This window comes from Quercus robur, chromosome 6 (assembly GCF_932294415.1).
Source record: "Quercus robur chromosome 6, dhQueRobu3.1, whole genome shotgun sequence".
Classification (NCBI taxonomy): domain Eukaryota; kingdom Viridiplantae; phylum Streptophyta; class Magnoliopsida; order Fagales; family Fagaceae; genus Quercus; species Quercus robur.
The window spans coordinates 52,716,769-52,738,341 of record NC_065539.1 but is presented as its reverse complement, the minus strand read 5'-3'; the positions used below and the strand labels follow the sequence as shown (position 1 = coordinate 52,738,341).

Below are 21,573 nucleotides of genomic sequence, written 5' to 3'. Positions count from 1 at the left end.
ACTTTATCTGTGTTTGAAATAGCTATGTAAAAGTAAATTTCTTTGTGGGTTTGTCTCATATTTTACATACCCAGTTAGGTTTGGCCTTGTAGCACTCACCATTTGTTATTTCTCATATCCTCAATAGGATGCTTGATAACTACTGATAAAAAGTCCATTTGCTAATATATAGTAGATTCAATAGTTGAACCATTAATAGGTGAAGCAAAATGCAATATTCCGCTATCATGTATATGCCCAACATCAAAACGCACCCATATCTTTAAAGATAAGGCAGTATTGAAATATAATCTTACAAAGAATGTAAAGTAAAAATGCACACATAAAGAAAGATGATCAGGTGATACTAGAAAGGGACAAGTGAAATAACACTAAACGAATGAAAAGTTTCTTTTTTTTCCCCTGAAAGTTCTGAAATGAACATAATTCTATAACTTTTTGTCCTACTTTTTCTCTTGGCCTTGGAACCTGATACAACATAAACGGAAAGAAGCCATTACTTCATTCTTAACTCAAGCATAAACCGAAAAAAAATAAAAGTTACAAAGCAAGGAGAGAACATGGAAGATTAAATGTTGTATATGTGACAATAGTTCTACTTATAATTATTGGCTAAACAAATCATTTAAAAAAAAAATACTTTACATCCAATCTAAGTTGCTTGGATAATTAAATCACATTCATATTTAGATTGCAATAATCAAGGAGACAACTATCTTAATTGATAGCCTTGGTAGTCAACAATTGAAAAAGTTGACTGGCTTTAGTGAAACCTTGGACAACAGAGAAAATAGGAGAGGAGATTTTTTACGATTTTTTAAGAGAAAAAAGGAAGTTCCACATCCTTCTTCAGCATGATTTCCAAACCTTGGCGGTGTGTTTTTCTAATGCAAATATGCACTACTTCACACTTTTTCCAAGGTATGGGTTTTACTTCTTGTGCTTGATGGATTTAATTTTATAGGTTTGTTCAATTTAAGTTTATCCGATTTCTACACATGTTATTTTAATTTCATTATGTGATTGTCTCAGTTAGCCAAACTATGTGTGTTTGCCTTTTCTATTTTAATTTCTTTTCTTTCTTTCTTTTTTTTTTTTTTTAATTTTTATGTTGTAGTCATTGGTGGAAAGTTAGAGTAGTTATATAAGAGCATTCTCATCAAGAATGCTAAATATTTTAGCATTTACCACTTCAAAATCCTACTTTATCAATTTTAACATACCATTTTACAATCCACCAAACATCAAATATTCTATTTTTTTTACAACTTCATTTAAATAATATTATTTTTATTTTACCACTTTCTCTCTCTTTCCACCACTTTCTTCTCAACGGCTAGCCACTGTCAGCCACCACCACCATAAACCATCAACATTCAACAGCAAACACAGACCCATGGCCAACCCACTGCCACCACAATCAGCATCCATCCAAAAATCAACCCCATAGCCAAAAAAAAAAAAAACTTGAGAGAGAGAAGCCTCACCGTGAGAGGAAGAGAGGGAAGCGGAGGATAGAGCGGCGAACAAAACTCACAAACCCAAGACCCACGGCAAGCAAAACCCATCAAACCCAAGACCCACGCCTCAGCCACAGCAACCCACCTTAGTCACCACCCACCCACCCACCTTATTCTCAACCCCAACCAAAACCCACCACCCTGATCTCAACCCCAGTCACGCCGATGATCCACGAACGCAGACCCACAAACTCAAACCCATGAACCTAGACCCACAATCCCAAACCCATGAACTCAGACCCACAAAATCGTTAGAGCACATCAAACCACAACCCATGACCATCAGCGGAGCACAATCATCGATAGAGCACACTCATCGGCGAACCACATTGACAAAGCACAGAGAGAGAAGAGAGAAGAAAGAAGTGGAGAGAGAAAAGAGAAAGATAGAAGAGAGAGAGCCTAAGGTGAATAAAAAATAATTTTTGTTTTACAATTGTAGCTACAGTGCGGTCTCAAATATGAGATTGCACTATAGCTTAAATCTTAAGCAGTTTTAATGGAGTGGTGTTTTTATCTCAAAAATGCTAAAAAATAGCATTTTTAGCATTTGAGAGGTTTAATGTGAATGCTCTAAGGTCTTCTACTTGTTAGCTAGAAAACAATGATTTACTAGGTTTTAATTTTCTACACCTATAATCTTATCTAATGGAAACTTTGAATACCCATATATGTCTTTCGTTATCTTGTTCTTTTTTATTCATTTTCTCATGCATAAAGGAGTTCATTAAGAACTAAGTAAGCTAAACATCATAGTTAGATAAGATAACAAAGGAAGTATTAATAACAAAATCTTGATTGTGAATGGTTGCAAGTGTTTGATGAAAAGTTTCAATTGCAACATATGACATCGCACATTTCAAAATTTTATCTATCATGAAAATGTCATAGCAAAACTTAGTTGCTTATTGTTGGAAGTTGATGATATTCGTTATCATTCTTAAAATCTGTTAGTCAATGGATCTTGCCTTTAACAAAGTGGTTCTAAGGGACTATCATAGTAAAATAAATATTCATTTGTTAATTTTCTACTCTAAGTTTTTATGTAATCAATATTCTTATAAAGGAGATTAGTATTATATGACATACTTTTTTTAGTAAATTGTTTTCATACTTCTTCAAATAGAAGCTCTATCTTAATTTTTCACTCAATGGCCAACCAAACTAGTATATATATACGGGTATAGTAGCTAGAGAGATGAAGTCCATTGCTGCCCAACCCACCACACAAAAATCTTCAACAAATATGCAGGGGCGGAACCAGAAATTTTGGTTTGGGGGGGCCAAGTTGTGATGTTAATATATTAGTTAAGACAAACCTCTACACACACACATATAAAAATTAATTTACTAAGAGAATTTATCATCTTCTAAATTTTAATGAGCATACAAAAGTCATGTATTTCTTCTATTAGACATGTACAAAAATTTATCATTTTTTACATAGTTTAATTTGTTAAACCTCTTAAATTATATGATTTTAATATAATTTCTCTTTCTTTTAAGAACACCATTGAAATGACTCAAAATTTGGGAGGGCCAACTTCAATTTTTACATGCTACATTTTTTAAAATGTAGATAATATAAATACCATAAAATAATTTTTTAAAACTTTGGGGGGGGCCTTGGCCCCTCCACCCTTGTGTGTGGCTCCGCCACTGCAAGTATGGCCCCCAATACTGCCTAACAACCTTCATCATCGTTACTATTTATGGTCAATGGTGGTGATTTTTTGGTAAAAAATATATGTAGTCCAAACTTATAAATTTAAAATGACAAAAGATGTTCTCAGCCAAAAAAAAAAAAAATGACAAAGATGTAAGGCAGGATAAAATATTTGGCTACTAAGATCGGCTCAACAACTTTGAGGCGTAATTTTGAAATTCGGACTGTTCAATGAACCATAAAAAGGAAAAAGTTAAGGTTTTTTTAGGTTGGACTAAGATTTAACCGTGATGACATCATAATTAATTTAATAATTATTTAAAATATATTAAATTAATAAAAGTAGAAAAATGAACTAAAATATTCCAAATTAATATAAAGATCTATTTTTCAAATGTCTTTTTTATATCATAACTTTCATAAGGTAGCTAAAAAATATTAAATTCTACACAAACCTAAATAATTTTTTGTTAAAGTGCAATATTTTGCTCTTTTAATATTTTTATGAGAGCTTATGTTTGTCGGGGACGTTTTGCGACAATGACCAAAAATGTGAAAACGGCCCAAATCTCCCCTTGGGTTCTTTAGAAGTGTTTGTTTATGGAGAATCATCCAAAATTCACAATGTATAAAAAACAAAGGCTAATGGTGCTTTGACAAGAGAGAATCAAAATGCTTACAACAAAAGTTCAGAAAAAGTATAAAAACATAACAAGTCTGAAATTTCGACCCACAGTCACACAGAAGAGGAAATTGAGGGAAGTCGTGAGGAAGAGAGGGAAGGTTCCCCTATACCCATATTTCCACCCTTAAGGTTTAGAATTCTGAGATTATTGACTGGCTGAATGGGTTTTTGTTCTGAAGTTTCAGGTCATAGGTAGAACATGGCTCTCTATTTTGAATCTGATTGGGGCCTTTTGTATTGAACTTGGGATGCTCTAAGTGACTGGTTTATGGTCAATAGAAGAGGCTTTGAACCCCAAGGTCTCAATCAAAGAGGTTATGGTCAGATTTGCTTTAATTGGGTAAGAGAGTTGGCTTGCTTTTTACATGATTTTGGAAATAAAGTGGCTGACTCCATTAGCCATTCTTTCCTTGTCATTGTAGGCTTTTGATAGCTGCATTTGGGTGGCTGAGTGAGCTAGGCTGTTCAACCTTTTTCTTAGGGTCAGTTGTGTTTTGGTGTGGAAAATGGAGATGGGCTGAAAATTAGGGGCACAGTCACCCAGAGCATGAAAACTCTTTTGAGGTGGAAATTTTGGATACAAAACCTCCTCCATGAGCCTGAGGTGCTACCAGTGTCCCTTGCCCACTTGGTAGCACACATGGGCTAGGCTCATGCAAAAGGTCCGAAAGGAAACGACCCATACCCTCCAAACCACACTTCCTCAATTTCCCCAATAAGTCGCATGGGCTTAGGCCATGCTTTAAAAGAATAAAATAAAACATAATACATGAATCGGGCTTGTAAAAAAAATGTGTCGTGAAAATGGGTATCAACAATGTTTAAATTTTCTTAAGTCATGCTAAAACCATTTGACTACCCAATAAATTGTTTTTTGCTAAAGCCCATTTGAATATTCAATCATTTATGAAAATTTTAAAAATAAATAAATATATAAAAGTTAGAAGAGTGGCCTTATAAAGCATTAAATAATTGATTAAATAAAGAACAAAGTCCAATAAAAATTTTAAAATGAGTGAATGACACTTGACAGCACTTTATGTCAGAATTTCTGTCAATTATTCATTTTTTTAAGGTCAATTTTTGTCAATTTTATGTCCGTATTTGTCAATAAATTGAAAATTTGTCAATTTTAGAAGTGTAAAAGTCAGATTTATAAAATTTCTTCTGTTTGTTTAATTTTTTTTAATTAAATGAGATTCACGTAATTTTAACCTTAAAAAAGTCGTTGACAGTGAATATTTAGTGGGTGACTGCATAAATTTAGTGAAAAATTCTGGTGCCACACCAAAACATTGGCCACAATTTGCCTATGTGGCGAGTTGTGGTTGGTGGAGGGGTGTCCCACCATCATCCCTCCACCAACCACAACTCGCCACATAGGCAAGTTGTGGCCAATGGGGTGGCACCAGAATTACTCAAATTTAGTGGGTGACCAAAAGAAGTTGTATTGATCTATGTAGAACTTCAAAAGCCACGTGATAGGCACTTATTAGTGATTGTGTATGGTTAATTGGTTATCTCAAGCGTCGCCCATGGGTTGCACTACTGCACAAGCCTAGCGCACCCCACCCTATTCTAGACCAAGTTTTGTAAGTCCATACAATCTCCAAAACAATAATTTTTTTAATAAATGCTTTTACATAGTATTTATTGAATTAATTAATAATGCCAACCTCCATATAGAAATTTCTGGCATGTTTGGAAGTTTAAAAAAGGAGGGGGAGTAGAGTAGAGGGAGGGAGAGTAATTCAATTACCTTGTTTGGAAGTTTTTTAAGGAATAAGGGGGAGGAGTTTGGAGGGGTTTCAACTACCTCTAACCCCTCATTTTTAATTCCCTAAATTGGAGAGATTTGGAGGGAGAGTAGGGTAGATAAATTTCCCAATTTACCCTTTCTAAATTAATAATAGACCAATGTTGCAAGTCCGTTTTCAAATAGGGGTAAATTTGTCTATTTTAATCATTTCCTCTCCTCTCCATCCTAATTTTTAAAACATCCAAACAAGGGGAAGGGCTAATTACTCCATTCCCCCTTATTAATTTTAAAAACATCCAAACAAAGTGGAAGGGAACCATTCCCCTCTACTCTCCTCCCCTCTACTCTCCTCCCTCTCTAAACTTCCAAACAGGCCATTCATGTTTTACAAACATGTTGATTGGATTCATATGCAGAAGTAGAACAAGTCATGGACATTGGCAGTGAAAAATGAAAAATAGTAATTTCTAGCGTGTTTGAAGAGATATATAGAGAGATTGGAAGCCATTGTTAATGTGAACATTGAAGCATTGTTAATGTGGACAATGGGACAAAAATTGGTACGGCAGACCCACTATTATGTGAGATAAGGGAGAACCATAACAGTTGCTTGCTACAAGGTCAGCCCTCATCAAATAAAAAAAGAAGCTACTCTTTTGGAGACTTGGAGAGGTATTTAGAATTAACTACTAGAGTCAAGATACCAAGTATGTACCACAATCATGCCTCAGCAGTCATTCAAGTCATGTTTGTTTATAATGAAAATTTGATTTTGGAATTTTGAAGGTTAGATAGGATAATGAAATTCAAACAAAAGCCAGGAAGAACGTCAGATAGGATGGCTTTAAATTAGTCATCAACAAGTATATTTATCTGTCCTTAAAACTTGATTTTCCTGTTGGTGTTGCTAATTGAAGCTCTGTGATTGATGCTTTATTTTTAGCTTCAAAGAGTGGAGTGAAGGTAAAGCTGATTTTGACTCTGGTTAATATCTTTTGTGTGTTCATGTTGATTGATCAGTGCTCAAATAATTGCAATTTAATTTATTGTGGGAATTTAGTTGACCACTTGATGAGTGTAGCACTAGCATCCCCACTAAAAATATAGGTGGATATATTACCACATTGAAAATTTAAAGATGTCAAATGATCTAATATTTTCCATGCAGAGTGTATCTGTGTCCTATAGAGTCTTGTGAAAGTAAAGTCCTACAAAATAAACACCTGAAATTAGTAGGACATCTATGTTATGTTTGGATTGTACTAATTCTGATCCTTCTAATTTAAAAACAGCTTGAATCATTTGACTCATTAGATGAACTCTAACCAATTGTAAAGATATTCCTACTTTGTCACTAAAGGGCAAAGCTTGGGTCTAGTGCACTGGACCCAACACAATATGAACACATGGTAAATTTTAATCATGTATCTGCATCATATTGGATTTAGTGCACTATTTGTGTCTGTCACTAAAAGCATCTGAGTTGTGTGAAGTGTCTGCCAATTATTGCACTAGCCATGTGAAGTGTCATTGTAATGTGTAGAATTGTTGTACTAGTTTGTGCGCACAAGATCTTCAGAGCCCTTGCTAGAATTATAAAAGGGTACGAGTATGAAGTGAACAAGCAGAACATATGCGGTCTGTTTCCTTTGTTATGTTAAACATGTTTGAATCAATAAATTTTGTGTGTTTTGGTTCCCTAGTTTTTGTTGCTCCTTTTAACTTGTAGTTCTATTGCTTGATCCTTATAATTTATAACTTGTTCTTTTCTATATATTTATTCTCTCTCTCTCTCTCTTCCCCCTAAATATTTAGCAATCACTTTAGTGTTTGGTGTTAGCCACAGGCCCAAGATATTAGGGAGATTAATAAGATGGAAATCAAACTATGCCCCTACCAATTATCTGATGTGGATGACTTCATGGAATGGGCATGCGATGATCAAGTCATAAGTAGGAGCAGACTAAGGTACTACACTTCAAGAGAAGATGCACTTGATTATCTTAGGGAAGTTGCCATTCCTCACCCATGGTACCGGGCCATATGCTTGGAGGACCGTCCCATTGGATTCATGTGTCAAACCAAGGTCTGACTATGAGATATGTAGAGGGCAAATCAGCTATGCTCTTGGATCAAAGTATTGGAACAAAGGTATAACCACAGAGGCAGTGAAATTGGTTATTTCTAGTGTGTTTGAAGAGTTTCCAAATATGGAGAGATTGGAAGGCTTTGTTAATGTGGAAATTAAGGCCTCACAAAGGGTTTTGCAAAAGGCTGGGTTTCAAAAGGAAGGTGTACTTAGGAAATATGTCATTGTCCATGGGAAGACTATTGATGTTATTATGTATAGCTTTTTAAGAACTGATCAAACTAACTGAAGAATTGCGTGAAAATCCTTCACAACGCTTGGAGCAAAACTCGTGGCCTTAGGCCATGATTGAAGCCGCTATGTAGGCAAATTCCTTTGTTTAAGTTCTAAAATTTGTGTTTTTACCATTTTTCGTACCTTTGTTTTTTAATTTCCATTGTAACTTTTAAATTAATGTTAGAATAATGTTTTGTCTATTTTGGGACATCTCCCAGAAATATTAGTATTTAGTTTTGCAATTATCTCATTTTGCCACCTAATTTTGTGTTTAATACAAATTAGGATTTTTGGTTTGTTTTCTTAGCTACCCTAGGGTTTATTTTACTATTTAAACACATTGTAGCCTACAAGGCAATTCAAACTTTTGTCTCTTTATTTTCTGGTAGACTTCAAACTAATCTCTTCTTGTATTCAAAGAACCCCATGGATTTAAGTTTATTTTCTTGAAGTAAACATGCTCTACTTCTTCTTGTGGCTTCCGTCCAAATTAATAGGTAACCTCATGCTACTATAATAGCTGCCTTAGTTGATTACTTTACCATGTCAAGAAGTTTTTGTGACAACCAACGCGTAAAATGAGTAAATGACTCTACATGTTGATGTCTTTGGTGCAAGTTATGAGACCATATACACTAATTGTGGTTATTTTTAAGGGATTATACACCCCTAAGAAAATAGTCTAAACCCCCCACATTAACGAAAAAAAAATGCTTCCCATTGTGTGCACAAGTATCGATCTATCCATGTGATTTGAAGAAAAATAAGCGTATTTGCTGTTATAGAAAAATGTCGTGGTTGAAAGTTGAAGCAAAAATAAAATAGGATTCTTCACATAAAACACATAAGATTCAGAGAAAGAAAAAATAAGAGTGGAATAGATTGTTTTGGCAACAGAGAGTATTTTCACAATGAAACTTATGTGTGATAATTTATGCAATAATTTGTTTTAGTTCCTAAAGTTTAGAATTTAACATTATCACCTGAAATTAGTAGGACATCTATGTTATATTTGGAATGTACTAATTCTGATCCTTAAAACTTAAAATTTGACTTTTGTATCATAATAAACAACTTCAAAGATGACTCAATAGATGAATTCTAACTAATGGTAGAGAGATTCCTACTTTGTCATTGAAGAGCAAAGTTTGGGTCTAGTGCACTGAATCTAAAACAATACAAACACATGCCAAATTTTAGACACAATATTTGTATCATATGGGTCTAATGCTCTAGTGCACTAGATGCAAGTTGTGTCTATCACTAAAAAGAGTTGTGAAAAGTGTCGGCCAATTATAGTACTAGTCATGTGATGTGTGGTTGTAATGAATAACATTATTGTACTAGTTTGTGTGTACAAGAAGATCTTCAAAGCCTTTGAGCATCATAAAAGGATATGAGTATGAAGTGAAAGAGCAAAACATAGACTCTCTTTTTCCTTAATTATGTTAAACATGTTTGAAGCTATATTTTTTGTGTTTCTGTTCCCAAATTCATGTAGCTCCTCTTAACTTGCAGTTCTAATTCTTGGTCTTCAAAAGTTATAACCTGTTCTTTTCTTCCTAAATATTTAGCAATCATTTTAGTGTTTCGGTGTTAGCTACAAGAACAATGCATAAAGATTAATATAATCATATGGAAATCAAACTACACCCCTATCAATTTTCTGATGTGGATGAATTTATGGAATTGGCATGCAATAATCAAGTCATTCACACGAGCAGACTAAGGTACTACAATTCAAGAGAAGATGCACTTGATTATCTTAAGGAAGTTGCAATTCCTCACTCATGGTACAAAGTCATATGGGTAGAGGAGGTATTATGGTCACTCCTAATATGGGTAGAGGAGGTATTGTTTACTTTTATTTTTATTTTATAATTTCATAGTAAAGGCCCTAGAGGGAGGGATAAATTAAACCTTGAATATTTCAGTTGAAAAAACCAAAAAGTATCAATTAAATTACAAAACTCTTATAATTTTGTTTATTCTACCTCCATTAGTTGGATATCTACAACTTTTATACGTACAATAATTCAGGGGCATTTATATCATTTTACAGAGTATGATATGGTTGGCACCTTGCTATTAACTATTCCATTTTTAGCAAATTCTTCTTCCTTTGTTGTCTTTAAGAACCAAATTTGATATGGCTATAAAAATTTTTACCTCTTTTTCTCCATCATGCTAAACTTATGGCCATGTCTTCAATTGATTTGTTGGTAAAGCTTGAAAAATCAATTGGTTAATAATTCCCCATTCTTTATCTTCAATGGCTATTGACTTCAATAGTCCTTCATGAAGATTGACATATTTGTGGCTTCAACGCAAGAGGGATTTTGCTTTTTCAAATAATACGATTCTTTTGTGTTTTTCAAAATCTAGATTTAAAATTTCATTTTCTAGAAGATAAAAATAATAATAATAATAATAATAAAAATTGACAAATTTTTTTTTGGTACTCAAATACCAATCAACTACATGTCTAACTAAAAATTGTGTAAAAAAAAAAATAGAAGATTTGACATGACCACAAGAAAATCTCTTGATGTGTAGTATGACTTATTTTTAATGGCAAATGACTGAAGTTTTATCTCTTTGTCATCTTTAGACAAAAAAGAATATTACAACCTCATCAACCAAATGGAGGAATGAGATTTGCACATGTGAAACTTGGTGGACCATTGTAACAGCAAGATGCTAACCAGATCATACTATGTAAAAAAAAAAAAACAAATGACCATGAATTATTGGGAAACCTATTCATATATATATACATATTCTTTTGTTCCATTTCCCCTCCTATAAAAGGAGTGTAATTCTTCTGTAAGAAACCAATGAATGCAAGAAGCAGTCTTCTTTTCCTTCCATTTCGACAATTCCATTGCCACACATCAATTGCCACAATTTTTTTTCCTCCAATTTTCGGCCTAAATCTTCTTCTTTTTTCCCCTCATTTTTGGCAACTTCATTGCCTAAATTACTATTAAATTTCTCCCCGAGTTTTCGGCAATTTGGTTGCCACAATTCTCTTCTTTTTTCTTTTTTTCTTTTTTTCCTCCCATTTTCGGCAACTTGGTTGCCACAATTCTTATTTTCTCTCTCCTCACTCCCCTACAATTTCGGCAACTTGGTTGCCACAATTGATTTCCTTTCAGCCACTCCTCCTTCGGGCACATCACCTGGCAACTAGGCAGCAAATTCGAGCAACAAGAATTTCGGTAATCGGTAATTCAAATCCTCCCATCACATCACTTGTCTTTCCTCTCTCATACTTTTTGTTAGAATTTTGGCAACGATGTTGCCGAAATTCACTTTCTTTCCTCAATTTTCCAAATAACTTTAAACAGTACCCATACCACAAATAAACTCAATTTTCTGCAATATTCAGCCAAAAGACTCTACTACCCATCTAAATAATAAAAATCTAAATCTACTATTTTTGAGTATGTAAATAAGTGAGATGCAGTCTATCTACTATCTCTAAGAGTTTGTAAGGTAGTTTGTATTACATTTTAAGTAAAATATATATTATCACCAAATGCAGTGGTTCTTAGACTGCAAATAATAGCATATGCTAAGACACGTTCCTGGCTATGTGCATAAGAGAGATACATTGAATAAATGTGCTTCCACTCTTGCTAGTTTCAAATGCCGATTCCCACATCGTGTAAGAGAGAGGAGGGATAAACAAAGCTGAGGTATAAAACGGAAAATCAGCAGCTGGGCAAAGCATACCTTTCTCGGCCTTTTGGCTAAGATCAAGTGTAGTATCTGTTCTTATCAGTTTAATATCTGATATGTGGGTCATCGGCCCACACGATATTAAATTTATTTCTTGAGGGGGAGAGCCCACCACAGTAGCTTGCTACTGGGGTTCTCAAGCGTCGCCCATGCGTTGCACTATTGCTCGGGCCTGGCGCACCCCACCCAATTCTAGTCTAAAAGTTTGAATTTGATTGAAGCATCACAAGTTTGTTTTTCTTCTGTGCGGGTTTGATGTTCATTAAGTTCTAGTTTGATTGGTGTAATTATAATATATTTCTGATAGTCAAGTTTCACGCTCTAGATTTTTAATTACTACTTTGAAGGGTATGCTCACAATTCTAGAACGTCAAAGTATCGATGTTGATCTATGAGCCACAATAAACTATATCTAGATATAAGACTTATCTAAGACTTGAAGAACAATAAACTATATTAGATATAAGACTTGATGTTCATCAAAAGTTTGTGAAGTTAATTTGTGGCTTAAGTTAATTTAAAAGAGAGTTAAGAACTTGTGACTCAACTAACTTTTTTTTTTTTTTTTTTGGGGGGGGGGGGGGGGGGGGGGGTTTATTGGATACGTCAAGGATTTCAATTATTCTTACATAGAAAGAAAAATAATTACTTAACTGACTTTTTTTTAAAATGTTTTTATTTGAAGCATCTAGGGTTCAATTATTCCTAAATAGAAGAAAAAAGTTACTTAATAAATGCTTGGTGGTCCTTATGGTCAAAATTAGGTAGGGTAGTCACGGTTTTTACCACTCATTTTCTTTCTATAAGCTAGAAAACAAAGTAATACGTAAGTTCTTTTATATGGTGCTGTTTATGACTAAATTGACTGCTTTTTCAAATCAAATAACCTAGATTCCCATAATTTATTTTTCTGATAGAGCTTATATAATTGTATAATTAATATTAAATAGAACTTTCACGTCAAGTAGGGACCTTGAATTTCCAATCTTGATGTTCTTCTTCCCTTCAAGACAATGTTGTTTTAACGTTTTCCCCTTGGATGCACCACCATTCAGAATCACAAGTTGGTAGTGTGAGATTTGTTTTTGGTTTTCCTTGCAATGATAGATAGATATTTAGTGAAATATGATTACTATATTTTAATTTTTGAGTCAGCAAGAAGAACAATTATCTAGTGTTGGTTTGATATGATTTATTTTTATTGGTTTATTTTACTCAAACTATAATTTGAATAAAAATACAATTGTATCAAAAAGAGAAAGAAAGATAGCGATTTTAAAAGTTGTACATTCTAGAGTTTTGATTCCCACACATCAACTATTTCATATCTGTTTTTTTACACAACTTTTATGTGTTAAAATGTGAACATTTTAAATGTGGACATTCCTACATCAATTGCAGATATGAAATAGTGGATGTAAACTATTGTGAAAATATTTTTCTTTTACTTCAGAGTTAAATTAAACCACCAACTATAGCACTTGCTAATTTCTAAAAAGCATTCTGTAACTTTTTCTACATCAATTGTGTAGATTAGGAACAATAAGAGCTTTGATACATCTTTAAGAAAGCCAAGGTTAGCATATCCATTGAGCTATTAAACTAGTTTTTCCTGTTTGTTGAATGAATAAACTAGGCTTTTTAATAATAAGGTCAAAACAAAAGTTATAAGAATCCTATGGTAGGTATTGCAAACTTTAGAAATCACATATAACTTCCATTTCTCAACAAACAGCACCACCTACTGTTCCCACCATTTGACATGTCAAAGGAGATGGAGATTAATCTTTCAAAGATCACACTTCGTCCATACAAAATTTCAGATGTTGATGACTTCTTAATGTATGGTGGCAATGAAAAAGTGACGCGCTTCACAAGGTGGAACACGTTCACCTCCAAGCAAGAAGTAGTTTCTTACATCAATGACTATTGCATTCCACACCCTTATTGCAGATCCATATGCATAGACAACCGTTCAATTGGTTTTGTTATCATAATGCCACGTTCCAGTGATGACCGGTGTAGGGCAGATGTTGGATATGCCCTAGCTGCTGAGTACTGGGGGCATGGTATAACAACTAGAGCAGTGAAGATGGCTATTAGTGAAGGGCTAAAAGAGTTCCCAGATGTGGTCAGGTTTCAAGGTTTGGTTGAGTTAGAGAACAAGGCTTCTCAGAGGGTCTTAGACAAAGCTGGCTTCCTCAAGGAATGTGTGTTGAGGAAGTATAGCTTTAATAAAGGTGAGACTAGGGATATGGTCATGTACAGTCTTTTATCTACTGATTTTATGCCTTGAAAACTGGAAAAATTATTAGGTACTCCCGAAATATTATAAATGCGTACTCCTTTCTCTCACATAAATGGTAGGTCCCACCATGAATTTAATTAGTGGGACTCATTATTTATGTGAGAGGAGGGAATATGCATTTATGCTACTTAGGGAGTACATAATAATTTCCCCTTGAACTATCCCTTCTCCAACCCTTAGCTTGATTTTTAATGTGTTTATTTGATATCTTTGTTTTTTATTTTGTTTTGTTACCATATCTTATACCAACAAAGATATTCCTTCATATGGTCAACCTGATGAATTTGTTGAGGATTTATACCCAACCCTTGTTCTTGTTGTTACCAATATCATGTCATATTTACCAAAGGTAAATTAAGAATTGATCATAAGTACATGATGTATTTTTCGAGTCAATTTTTTTCAGCTTATCAAGAATTGCTAGTTGCGTCTTGGAATGAATGTCCAACTGTCTGCTACTAGGGCCAGATTCTCAATAATGAATACCATAATTGACCATGTCTAATTGTCCATGGCCATGGGGCCAGTGACGTTCTTAGCTTTTTCAAAAATCCACCGTTTGCCACATATATATGCCTGATGAATCTAATTGAACCTAGCACTATTTCAAACTGGTTTCAATGGATTCCTCACGACTTTCCCTACGTCCATTCAATCTCTCTGATGTTGATGACTTCCTGAAATGGGCTAGTGATGATAGAGTAACGCGGTATCTTAGATGGGACTCCATCACCTCTAGGGAAGAAGCATTGACATATCTTGAGAAGGTTGCCATACCCCATCCTTGGCGTCGGTCCATATGTTTGGATGATCGTTCAATTGGCTACGTTTCAATTAGGCCAGAATCCCGCGATGACAGATGCAGAGCACACATTAGTTATGCTGTGGGCACAGATTACTGGGGGCAAGGGATAGTCACCACTGCATTGAAGATAGCCGTCTCTAAGGTGTTCAAAGAGTTCCCAGATTTGGTGAGGATAGAGGCAATGGTAGAGGTAGAAAATAAGGGGTCTCAAAAGGTGTTAGAAAAGGTTGGATTTCTTAAAGAAGGGTTGTTAAGAAAGTACGGATTTTGTAAAGGAGAGATCAGAGACATGTTTATCTATAGCTTCTTAGTGACAGATAGTTTGTTGTGAGTGATATTAATTATAAGCTGTGCCTTTAGTCTTACAATCTTCTTCTTTCAATTTTTGTTTTCCCATGTCTTTGAGTTATGAACTATTGGAGCTAGATTTTAAATGTTTGGTAAGGTTAGGCCCTCCATTTATACTGAACTTGCAAAAGCTAGAAGTTGATTACATTTCCCAGCTGGAAATTGATTATATCTCCTACTTGTCACAACATCCATTATCTCTGCATTCATTGTGAGCTACATCTGTGCCTCTAATGCTACTTATCACTTATATCATTTCAGCAATATAAATCAGGTCCCCACTCTGTTGTCTTTCAATTAGAGCTTGAATTTAAAGGCAGAAATTTTTGTATTTCAGACATTATCATCTACATCACTATGGTGTTTGTTGGCATCTACTTTGTTTTCTCTGAACTGTTTAAAGAAGATATGTTTGTATTCCTATGCCAGCCATGTATAATCTAAGCATAATAAGAGTTTGACAATCACGTCCCACATCATGAAAGCAGGAAAAGAGCTCAAAGCAGTCTTACTATAAAAAAGAGCACATTTTAGGAGTAAACTCATACCTTTCTCGGCCTTTTGGCTAAGATCAAGTGTAGTATCTGTTCTTATCAGTTTAATATCTGATATGTGGGTCATCGGCTCACACGATATTAAATTTATTTCTTGAGGGGAAGAGCCCACCACAGTAGCTTGCTACTGGGATTCTTAAGCGTCGCCCATGCGTTGCACTAGAGCTTGGGCCTGGCGCAGCCCACCCAATTCTATACCAAGTTTTATAATTCCATAGTCTCCAAAGTAATTAGTTACTGAATTAATAATGGCGACCACCATATTGATTGAGTGCATTCATATGCATTTTTTTAGAGTTTTTCTCTCTCAAAAACAACATTAAGGCCTCACAAATGGTTATAGAAAGTTTGGGTTTCAAAAGGAAGGTTTCTATAGGAAGTATGAGGGAAGACTATTGATGTTTCAATGTACAACTTCTTAAAAACTGACAAAATAATCATTTAAACATTTTGTTTTGTTGAAAATTTGTTTTTGTTATAAAATCTGTTGTTACCAAGGTTGGTATATCAGTTTCTGTTAAAGTGTTAATGCCGTGAAGACAGACAAGCTCAGCAGGCTTGATTAGTTCTATAATTCATTCTATTCCAGTGTGATGATGGATTTCCTACCAGAGCTTTGCTTTCTTTTTTCAGGATAAAAATTTAATCACAAGTTGGGCATCATCTTACTAAAACAAAACATGCAAATACAATATAATACACAAGTTGGGACACAAATTGGTACGGTGAATTTAATTGGTGAGGCTCACTATTATGAAAGAAGAGAGGGCAGCCCTCACCAAATAAAAAAAGAAGCTACTCTTTTGGAGTAGGTATTTGGAATTAACTACTAGAGTCTGGATACCAAGTATGCACCACAATCATGCCTCAGCAGTCATACTAGTCATGTTTGTTTATTATGAAAATTTGATTTTGAAATTTTGAAGGTTAGATAGGATAATGAAATTCAAACAAGAACCAGGAAGAACGTTAGCTAGGCTGATTTTAAATTAGTCATCAACAAGTTTATTTATCAGTCCTTAAAACTTGATTTTCCTGTTGGTGTTGCTGACTGAAGCTCTGTGATTGATGCGACATGCTTTATTTTTAGACTCAGAGTGTTGAATGAAGGTAAAGCTGATTTTGACTCTGGTTAATATCTTTTGTGTGTTCATGCTGATTGATCAGTGCTCAAATAATTGCAATTTAATCTATTGTGGGAATTTACTTCACCATATGATGTGTGTAGCTCTAGCATCCCCACTCAACATATAGATGGAATCATCACCACATCGAAAATTTAAAGATGTCAAATGATCCAATATTTTCCATGAAGTGTATCTGTGTCCTTTGGAGTCTTATGAAAGTAAAGTCCTACAAATCAAACACCTGAAATTAGTAGGACATATATGTTATGTTTGTATTGTACTAATTCTAATCCTTCTAATTTAAAAACAGCTTGAATCATTTGACTCATTAGACGAACTCTAACCAATTGTAAAGATATTCCTACTTTGTCACTAAAGGGCAAAGCTTGGGTCTAGTACACTGGACCCAACACAATATGAACACGTGGTAAATTTTAATCATGTATCCACATCATATTGGATTTAGTGCACTATCCGTGTCCATCACTAAAAGCATCTGAGTTGTGTGAAGTGTCTACAAATTATTGCACTAGCCATGTGAAGTGTCATTGTAATGAGTAGCATTATAGTACTAGTTTGTGCGCACAAGAAGATCTTCAAAGCCCTTGCTAGAATTGTAAAAGGGTACGAGTATGAAGTGAATGAGCAGAACCTATGCAGTCTTTTTCCTTTGTTATGTTAAACATGTTTGAATCAATGAATTTTGTGTGTTTTGGTTCCCTAGTTCTTGTTGCTCCTTTTAACTTGTAGTTCTATTGCTTGATCCTTATAAGTTATAAACTGTTCTTTTCTATATATTTATTCTCTTTCTTGTTTTCCCCCTAAATATTATGTTAGTGTTTGGCGTTAGCTACAAGCCCAAGATATTAGAGAGATTAACAAGATGGAAATCAAACTACACCCCTATCAATTATCTGATGTGGATGACTTCATGGAATGGGCATGCGATGATCAAGTCATTCGCACAAGCAGACTAAGGTACTACACTTCAAGATAAGATGCACTTCATTATCTTAAGGAAGTTGCAATTCCTCACCCATGGTACAGGGCCATATGTTTGGAAGACCGTCCAATTGGATTCATATGTGTCAAACCAGGGTCTGACTATCAGATATGTAGAGGGCAAATCAACTATGCTCTTGGATCAAAGTATTGGAACAAAGGTATAACCACAGTGGCAGTGAAATTGGTTATTTCTAGTGTGTTTGAAGAGTTTCCAAATATGGAGAGATTGGAAGGCTTTGTTAATGTGGAAATTAAGGCCTCACAAAGGGTTTTGGAAAAGGCTGGGTTTCAAAAGGAAGGTGTACTTAGGAAATATGTCATTGTCCATGGGAAGACTATTGATGTTATTATGTATAGTTGTTTAAAAACTGATCAAACTAATTGAAGGGATTCTTTTCTTTTTATTTTCATCTCTCTCTCTCTCTATCTTTTGGGTTGCCAATTTGTATTTTGTTTTTCATCTATTGTTAATGAGGTTGTCCTGTCAGTTTCTATTAAAGAGTTGAAGATGGACAAGCTTTAACAGGCTTGAAAAGTTCTATAACTGGATTCTGTTCTAGTGTGATGTTGGATTTCCAATTCCATACAGTTGTGGGGTTCCTCACTGGAAAGGCATCATGCGTATATTGAATGTATGAACTAATTCTGCATCAACAAAAATTGGTATTATGTCACAATCTGTTTAGCAAATCAGCATTTTTTGTCTGTAATCTATGCCATTCTTGTCAATTTCCTTTCCCCCTTTTTAGAGTTTTGTGCCTTATTAGCCAAGATAAATAGATATAATTGATGTAATGATTTGGTTAGGTAAAAATGATGTAGAAAGTTGCTAGTGTGATTAGGAGAGGCAAAGACCAAGCACAACATTTCTGAAAATAAATACAATATAAACTATAAACTCAACACCTTTCAACTCCATAATAACCTTTGATCTTAAATCAAGTGCTTGGTTTATGTTCTTTGTCATCGCCTCCTAATGAAGTAAAAGAATATGTATTTATCTTTAGGATAGAAGGTTTACATGATATTGTGTTAATTTATTGACGAGATCTGGATCCTTTGCAGCTGCCTGTGCATATGATATGTGTATGTTATATGGTCTATTTCATGGCACTGAATTCTATGATAGGGAAAAGCATTTTCTATAAAGTGCTCGTTTGGGTTGGACGTTTTCCTGCGTTCAGAGTTTACGTTTTGGGCATGGGACCCACGCTACAGTAAACGTGTCCTTCCTTCTTTTTTTTTTTTTTTTTTTTCACGCAGAGTGATACGGTTACTGTTCATGCACTGTTGTATGAACAGTAACCGCAAATGTTGACTTTCCACTGTGAACAATGATTCGTGCACTGTTTACGGACCCACAAATTCCACTTTTCAGCAACCTTTCCATTAAAAATGGATCCCACGGTACTATTCACACATTTAAAAAATATTTTGCTACAGTGTTTTCAGTTTCAACAAAAATAAGCTCAATCCAAACGGACCCAAAGAATCACGCATTTTCTAATAAATAAATTGTCGTGGATATAAATTTTGTAATCCCAAGAATATTCTACATGACAAGAAACAGCGGAAAGAAGACTAAACATCTAAAATTTTATCATAAATTTTAGAATTAGAATTTTTAACAATATCTTATTCTAGTGGATGCTTTAAGATTCATAAAATCACATACAAATTAAAACAACATTAACTCTGAACAAATACTCAGCTCTGGGGATCAGTAGAAAGAAGACTAAACATCATCAGGTCTCTAATTTTCCCCTTCAAAGTCATATACTTTCTTAGAATACCTTCCCTCTGGAACCCAGCCTTTTCTAACACTCTCTGGGACCCCACATTTTCAACAAGAACTCGAGCTTGAAGTCTCTCCAAGTGTGGCCACTCACTAAATATAGTATTAGCCACTAGCTTAACTGCTTCAGTTGCAATTCCTTTGCCCCAGTACTTGTAGCCCAAAGCATAGCCAAGTTCACCTCTGCAGTCATCATTGCCTATATTTCTGGTCACTGAAATGGCACCAATGGGCTGGCCATTAAGGCAAATAGCCCTGAACCATGGGTGAGGAATAACCTTATTCTTGATAAAGTCTAGTGCGTCTTCTTTGCTAGTGTAAGCATCCCATGTGCAAAATCGAGCCACTTTATCATCAGTAGCCCACACCATGAAAGCATCTATGTCAGAAAGATCCAATGGCCGAAGAGTGATCTCAGTGAATTCATTTCCACCCACTTCCATTGTTACTTCTTGATGATAATGATTATGTAGCAGGGGTTTGTATGAATTTTGAGCCTGGCTGACAGGACTATGTAAGAAAGAAGGTACAAAAGAAAGAGTAAAGACTCACTTGGAAAGTGTGCACGGGTGTTGGCCTTTTATACAAGAGAATGATCCACAAGAAGTTGCCTGGAAGCAGAGGTTATTCAAGTCAATCCACTAGACCAATTCTGCATTACTTGGAGTGACGACCAAGTTGGGGTTTGTGTTTACTAGAGAGTTAACCTGATGCTGCTTGCTATAATAGCCGCCTTTGTTGACTACTTTTCCATAGCCAAGAAGTTTAGGTGACAACAACGCATATTAATGCATTTCAGAGAAATTACAAATGGTTTGTGTTTAATAGTGACTAGTCGCAGACCCGCGCATTGCGCGAGATAATATTTTTTTAGGGTGATCTTATTAAATATATTTGGGGTAATAAATAATAACACTCTCCCATTTTGTTTATATTAATAACAAAATATTTTAAATTTATTTAAGAATCTGTTTATAAATGTTTAACCATGGTTAATAAAGACATTACTCATAACTTTAGAATTAAAATACAAATTTACAAAATACCAAAACATTTGAAATGACAAATCTCTCCATAACTCATTGGGAAAAGAAAAGGGGGGAAAAAAGCAAAAAAATTTCTAAATATTTTGAAATACACTTTAATTTAAAATTTTAAAATAAGAGAATTTAATTTTAAAATTAAGGATAATTTTTGAACCTACCTTAAGTATAGGCAGGTTAGCACACAATATTTTAATATTAATTTAACAGAGTTTGGTCAAACAAATGTAAAGGGTGAAAATATTTTTTCCTTTCAAGTTTGGAGTAGAGTATCATTTCTTCAAACCTCAAGGAAGGGGAATGTAATTACCCCTATATTCTTGTTGTTGTCGTTGTTGTTATTGTTTTTTATAATTGATTTTTCATTTTCTTTTAAGTTAATAAAAACCTTACATATACCTTTTTATTTATTTATAAAATATATTTTTTTTAACCTTTACATATCTTTTTTTTAATGTGAATCTTTACATATACCTTAAGTAAACTCTATATATTCCACTTCTTTAGATGTGTAAAATCATAGACTACTACTTCATAATGATAGTAGCTAATTAGTTTTATCACTTTTTTTCATAATTTCAGTTATAACATTTTTTTTCTATTATCATATATTTACTGGCTAATGATTTTCATAACAGAGGTATTAAATGAGATGTAATATCGTTTATTAGATTTTTAAATGTAATTGTGTATGAAGATTATACATACACACACACACACACACACACACACACACACACATACATACATACATACATATATATATATATATATATATATATATATATATATATATATAAAGTTAAATGAAATGTCAAAAAAGGGATTTTAAAATTTTCTAACTTTATT

At 34.2% G+C, this 21,573-nt stretch overlaps 3 protein-coding genes, 2 non-coding genes and 2 pseudogenes across 5 annotated transcripts; 6 read left to right on the top strand and 1 right to left on the bottom strand.

Moving 5' to 3' along the window:
- Positions 1–6,562: 6,562 nt before the first annotated feature.
- LOC126689450 (uncharacterized) lies at positions 6,563–8,095 on the top strand (annotated as a pseudogene).
- A 3,634-nt stretch (positions 8,096–11,729) lies between these two features.
- On the top strand, positions 11,730–11,925 carry LOC126690650 (U2 spliceosomal RNA). Its single transcript, XR_007644695.1, has one exon. It is a non-coding gene; the product is annotated as a U2 spliceosomal RNA (small nuclear RNA).
- A 462-nt stretch (positions 11,926–12,387) lies between these two features.
- LOC126689447 (uncharacterized) lies at positions 12,388–14,035 on the top strand. Its single transcript, XM_050384641.1, has one exon. It carries the CDS (start codon positions 13,502–13,504, stop codon positions 14,033–14,035), a length of 534 nt encoding a protein of 177 aa, XP_050240598.1. The 5' UTR covers positions 12,388–13,501.
- A 632-nt stretch (positions 14,036–14,667) lies between these two features.
- LOC126689448 (uncharacterized) lies at positions 14,668–15,944 on the top strand. Its single transcript, XM_050384643.1, has one exon. The coding sequence runs from the start codon at positions 14,668–14,670 to the stop codon at positions 15,181–15,183; it is 516 nt and encodes a 171-aa protein (XP_050240600.1). The 3' UTR covers positions 15,184–15,944.
- Positions 15,745–15,940, top strand: LOC126690662 (U2 spliceosomal RNA). The gene has a single exon (XR_007644706.1). It is a non-coding gene; the product is annotated as a U2 spliceosomal RNA (small nuclear RNA).
- Positions 15,945–16,254: 310 nt separating the features above from the next.
- LOC126689449 (uncharacterized) lies at positions 16,255–18,290 on the top strand (annotated as a pseudogene).
- A 1,172-nt stretch (positions 18,291–19,462) lies between these two features.
- On the bottom strand, positions 19,463–20,509 carry LOC126689442 (uncharacterized). Its single transcript, XM_050384636.1, has one exon. It carries the CDS (start codon positions 20,122–20,124, stop codon positions 19,594–19,596), a length of 531 nt encoding a protein of 176 aa, XP_050240593.1. The 5' UTR covers positions 20,125–20,509; the 3' UTR covers positions 19,463–19,593.
- Positions 20,510–21,573: the final 1,064 nt, after the last annotated feature.